This window comes from Lactuca virosa, chromosome 2 (genome assembly GCF_052849685.1).
Source record: "Lactuca virosa cultivar CGN04683 chromosome 2, Lactuca_virosa_CGN04683_v6, whole genome shotgun sequence".
NCBI lineage: Eukaryota > Viridiplantae > Streptophyta > Magnoliopsida > Asterales > Asteraceae > Lactuca > Lactuca virosa.
In genome coordinates, this window is record NC_136427.1 from 30,278,095 (window position 1) to 30,283,387 (window position 5,293).

General features: G+C 27.3%; 1 protein-coding gene across 1 annotated transcript; it reads right to left on the reverse strand.

Moving 5' to 3' along the window:
• Positions 1 to 3,243: 3,243 nt before the first annotated feature.
• On the reverse strand, positions 3,244 to 4,453 carry LOC145158995 (snakin-2-like). The gene is made up of 3 exons (XM_079077886.1): positions 4,321 to 4,453; positions 3,803 to 3,848; positions 3,244 to 3,645 (listed from the first exon to the last, which is right to left on the reverse strand). Exons 1-3 carry the CDS (start codon positions 4,390 to 4,392, stop codon positions 3,464 to 3,466), a joined length of 300 nt encoding a protein of 99 aa, XP_078934012.1. The 5' UTR covers positions 4,393 to 4,453; the 3' UTR covers positions 3,244 to 3,463.
• Positions 4,454 to 5,293: the final 840 nt, after the last annotated feature.

The window sequence follows — 5,293 nt, forward strand, 5'->3', positions numbered from 1 at the left end:
TCATTTTGTTATTTTTTCATTCAGACTATTAAAGAGATATCTAAACAAATCAATTTTTTTAAAATAATAATAATAATAACAACTTTAAAAATAATAATAATAATAATAATAATAAAAGAAAACAAAAAAGACAAAACAAAAAACAACAAAATGACAAAATATATCTAATCAAAAAAGGTATTAAAGACAAGAAAAGCACAAAAAAAAAAGATGCATGAAATAATTTCAAAAAATTGAGGGTACATAAAATACCGCCTCTTTAACCAATTTTACCCCTAACATCAATCTAATCAATATTTTACTTTTAATTTGACATCATTTTTTTTTCTCTTTTTCTCTTTTTTTGTTTTTTTATTTTATTTTATATTATTATTATTATTATTATTATTATTATTATTATTATTATTATAAATTTCGATAACAATATAAAATTCGGAAAACATTTTAAAATTCGGACAACACTATAAATTCAGAAGACATTATAAAATTCGAACGTTTTATATAGTCGTTCGGAAGAAAGTTTTAAAATTCGGAAGACCACGCAAATGTAATAACAAACCAATTAATATATTCGTGATAAATAAAGACAAACTTTGTTTTTGTTGCGTTTTATATAGTCGTTCGAATTTTATTATGTCGTCTAAATTTATAATGTCATCCGAATTTTAAAATTTCATCCGAAATTTTAGGATGTCCGAATTTATACGGTTATCGAAATTTATAATAATAATAATAATAATAATAATAATAATAATAATAATAATAATAATTAAAAACAAAAAAAAAACAAAATAAGGAAACAAAAAAAAAAAACAAAAGACAAAAAAATCCGGGATGAGATTGGAAAAAATTGAACGTAGTTACAGCATTAGCTTAAAACAACACCCATATAATAATCTGTATCTGCCGAAAAACAATGATTTCTTCTTTGTTTGACGGCTTTAAACTGGACTCATAGCAAGAACCGATGTAAGAAAATTTATTCGCATAAAACTTATTGGTTTTACACTATAAAAACACATAAATTAGGCCTATAGAAACATTGGACTCAAATAAATGATAATAATAAGCTCTTATTTTCCCTCCTCTTCCAATTGTATTAATCTAAAAGCCACCAAATGACATCTTGCATCGACTATATCCTTTGTGTTTTAGCGGTAATATATAATAATCCGACATTAATTTGTCGAAAAACTATAATACCATTATTCTCATCCACCTATTTTTCAAGGCTTCAAGATTGAATTATAGCCCGTTTTGGATTTAGAATAGCCCATCTGTAAATTTCAGACTTCCGAATTAGCCGGACTTACGGGCCTGTGTCTCCAACCCAATGGTAAGTTTGTGATTTTGTGCTATACATGGGGTGGAACAAGAGCCCTAGGGGTCGAAACCAAAACATCAAAACAATAGAACTTTTTTTTTTTATTTTATAAAACCCATCAATATTAAATTGTCTTTATGTGAATATACACCACCTAACAAAATCAATTAACAACTAACAAATAACAAATAACTAATAAATTAATAATCTTTTAATTTTTTTTATAAGCAACTAGAGATTAAAATACGAAACTAATTATATAATAAAGTAATCTTACAAAATAAAATAACGAATTATAGTTAATAAATAGATTTGGACATTTCCAAATAATATCTCCCCTACTGAAATGTAAATTTTTTATCACTTTTTTAATACTTAATAAATATCTAAAATAATTATTTTATTATAAAGAAATCATACGGTAATGACTAAAGAGATAGATTGTGATCATAAATAATATATTAGTAGATCATTTATATAACTTATTATCATATTATTAATATAAAAGATATATAATCATTGTTTGGAAAATAAGAAATGGTTGTACTGTGTGATGAAAAGTTTTATAGGTTACAACTTTACTTTGCTTTATTTTTACATCGTGCAACTGACTTTAGGTCATATACTCTTGACAAAACAACTCGTCACATTCAATATTACATTCATCACTTTCAAATGTGATGTGAATTCGAATCTGGTAAGAACTAGCAGTAATCATCTGGTCCTACTACGATCCAAGAAGGCAAAAACTCTGATGAGTTTACGTTTTTTGGCGGCGGCAACAATATTTTAGGGTTTAATATTGTTGTGAATACTGAAGAATTGGTTTTTTGTTATTTTTATTGAAGTAATTAGTTAGTTTAAGCTAATAAGTTTTCTAATTAAACAATGTTAGTTTTGATTTTTAAAAGTTTAAGCTATATCGCTATTGGTATTTAGTAGATAAATAACAACAGGGGCCGGTTTGTTATGATACTTAAGAAATCAAATTTGTAATTATTGATATGAAATTATAGGTATTTAATACAGAAAAAACCTCCCTAGCCCCTTCCATGTTCTATCCCTAATTGGTACAACCATAAACTTTTTAAAAATTAATACATTTTTAATAGGTTATTATCGGTAGAAAAGTCCTTCATTATTTTAGCATAGATTATGGAAATGTCCTAAGTTTTTTTTTTTTGAATAGAAAAGTACTGATTACCGGATAAAATTTTTGAATCAACCATTTTGTACGATTTCGCATATTTTAACTGGTAATCGATACTTCTCCGTTAAAAACAAAATAAGAATTTTTCCGTTAATTTGGTCAAACATTTTACGACTTTTCTAAATATAATCCAATATAATTGTATATAAATTCTTATCAAAAAAACAACTCGTTTATATATACCCTATTCTTTCATTTTCTCTTTACGTACCTTTAAGATGGGAACATATAAATAATTGGTTTTGAGTTTAAAACTTTTTTTTTTTTAAGATAACTCAATATAATAACACAACTATGTACATTTCAAATATAATAATGTGTTTCTAAAGAGAACCATTATACAATATCAGAACTTTCTCTTTTCCCTTTTAATTGGAGCATAGCAAAAATCATCACCATCAAACTTAATGGATATCAATTTAGTAAAATGTCCGAGTCTTTTATCCGGATGCTATTTTGAGACTTTTCGATAAATTAGGCCGAAATATTGAGATTTTCTAACGATAACCCTTTATAAATCTTACATATGTCGACATCCTTTTATATGTTTGTCCTAGAACTATAGTCACAATTGTAGAACCGTAATTGACATCATGTACATGCTACTTTAAACAAAAAGAAGTCGTTTTCCTGTACCACTACAATAAAGATGTATGTAGCTTTTGACAAAAATCATATTATGTCCATAAGAAAACCTTTCAACTCGTACTTACATCAAATTCAATTTATTATACAACTTTTATTGCACAAAAATATAATATTATTACAAAACAATTATTCTGGATTTGTCCTTATTAAGCATCGATCATACATATGGATAAATAACACTCACCATACAAGAATCCATGGGAAAAAAAAAATATACAATACAATACATATGTAATGAAGGCATCACATCAAAGTTGCACAATTCACAAGTAGTAGAAGAATCATGGACACTTTCTTTTGCCACCATGGGTGGTCATGTTGTAGTAACAAGGGCAGACCTTTTGGTTACCGGAAGTTCCTGGTGGCACACAGCTACAACGAGCACAACAAGTCCCACAAGCCCTGTGGCACAAGTTCGGCCTTGATGATAACCGACACCTGGCCTTACATGCTGCTCCACAATCTGAATAAAGATTTCACAAAAACACATTTAACTATGCATACTAGAAGTTTCTAAATTAAACGAGTGTTTTTCATGAAATATGTACATCAATTAGCAAACAAGAAAATTTCAACAATATCAATTTGGTTTTATGTGTTTTTAAAAGAAACCAACTTACTGATTTTGGAAGCAGTGATATTACTTTTTCCGTGAAGCTCATTCACCTGTGTCATAAAAAAGCATGTATAAGAACATTTATAAAAGTATCCAACATATACATATGAACACCAAACGATAATTTCACTCCTCAATATGGTTTTCCCAACTTTCAAAAACAATTATTCCAAAATATTTTATTGTTACCATCTTTATGCTTGCTATACATAGGAATTATATTTATACAAGATTAAGAACTTGCTAACATGGTGTTTCATAATGCGTATTTGAAAATCATTTCTATTATCAATTGTAAGCATTCATGTTCTTTAATAACAATTGCATGAGTTTCTTCTTCCCGTAAATAGAAAAAGGTAATTAAAAGATACTCATGCAATTTATGTTGGCAAATTCAGTAAATTAGTTAAAGATGACATGATTAAACAACTATATAATTAAATGGTCTTCCGATAGAAATCCCATATGTATATACCAAAAATGAAATGAAAGGTAAAATAATAGTGAAGGTGGATCAAATACCAATTCATTAGCTTGAACAAGAAGAATCATAGAGAGAAGAGCAAGAGCAAGAAAAGGCTTGGAGATGGCCATGGCTACGTAAAATCTCTTTGCTTTGTGCTTTGGTTGGTGTCTAAGGTTGGAGACTAGCTTCCTATTTATAGATAAAGAAAAATAACCAACAATAATTAGAAAAAAAAAATCCATTTTTAAAAAAATATATAAAAAAAACTCTCATTTACGTAAAGACATTGACATTGATATAGCCTATAAGTCATTTTACTTCGAAGATATCTTACTAGACCTTATCTGCTAATACTTTGATCGTCACACGTTTGTTACTTCTTTTCCACTTTTTTACTAAAAGTAAGCCATGAACCATATTGGTTAACGTATCATCTTTACATATACATGATACACGTTGGGCATATTAAGGATTGGTATTAGATGTTAAATTACAAGATAAAAACCTTTGACTAATATAAGATACATTTATGTCTTATTGTCTTTTCATTAAATATTTTAGATTAGTTAGGAACCACATATGATGCTTGGAATCCATAAAAAGATGATGGTATAAGATGGATGCTTTTGGGTTGTCAACATAGATGACAACTATTATTGAGCTATTCCTTTTCTTTTCTTCTAGCCCATTCGTATTGGGTGGTAATAAATAATTAAATAATATAATAAAACAAACCAATACGTGAATGATATTTGGAAGATACTTGGAAACCGACTTTGAGTAGATAAAAGATGTATTGTTCACTTACTAGAAATTCACTTATAAATTGATTGATATATTATTAGTTTTCCTTTTTTTAAAACTTAAATACGTGTAATAGTTCTTTTCTTTTAATATGTAACTAATTGATTAAGCATATAAATTGGAATACATTAATTAAAAAGTGTTCAATAAAATATTTTGAATACAACACATAGTTGGATTCCTCTCCTCCCACCCACATATAGGATTTCCCAAGTGTTCCAAATT

What these genes read in the sequence shown, in the direction of transcription:
- LOC145158995 (XM_079077886.1), bottom strand. Translation starts at nt 4,392, where the DNA reads ATGGCCATCTCCAAGCCTTTTCTTGCTCTTGCTCTTCTCTCTATGATT. An exon ending in TTGTTCAAGCTAATGAATTG is followed by an intron (nt 3,849 to 4,320) that starts GTATTTGATCCA and finishes TTTATGACACAG; the next exon opens with GTGAATGAGCTTCACGGAAA. An exon ending in TATCACTGCTTCCAAAATCA is followed by an intron (nt 3,646 to 3,802) that starts GTAAGTTGGTTT and finishes ATCTTTATTCAG; the next exon opens with ATTGTGGAGCAGCATGTAAG.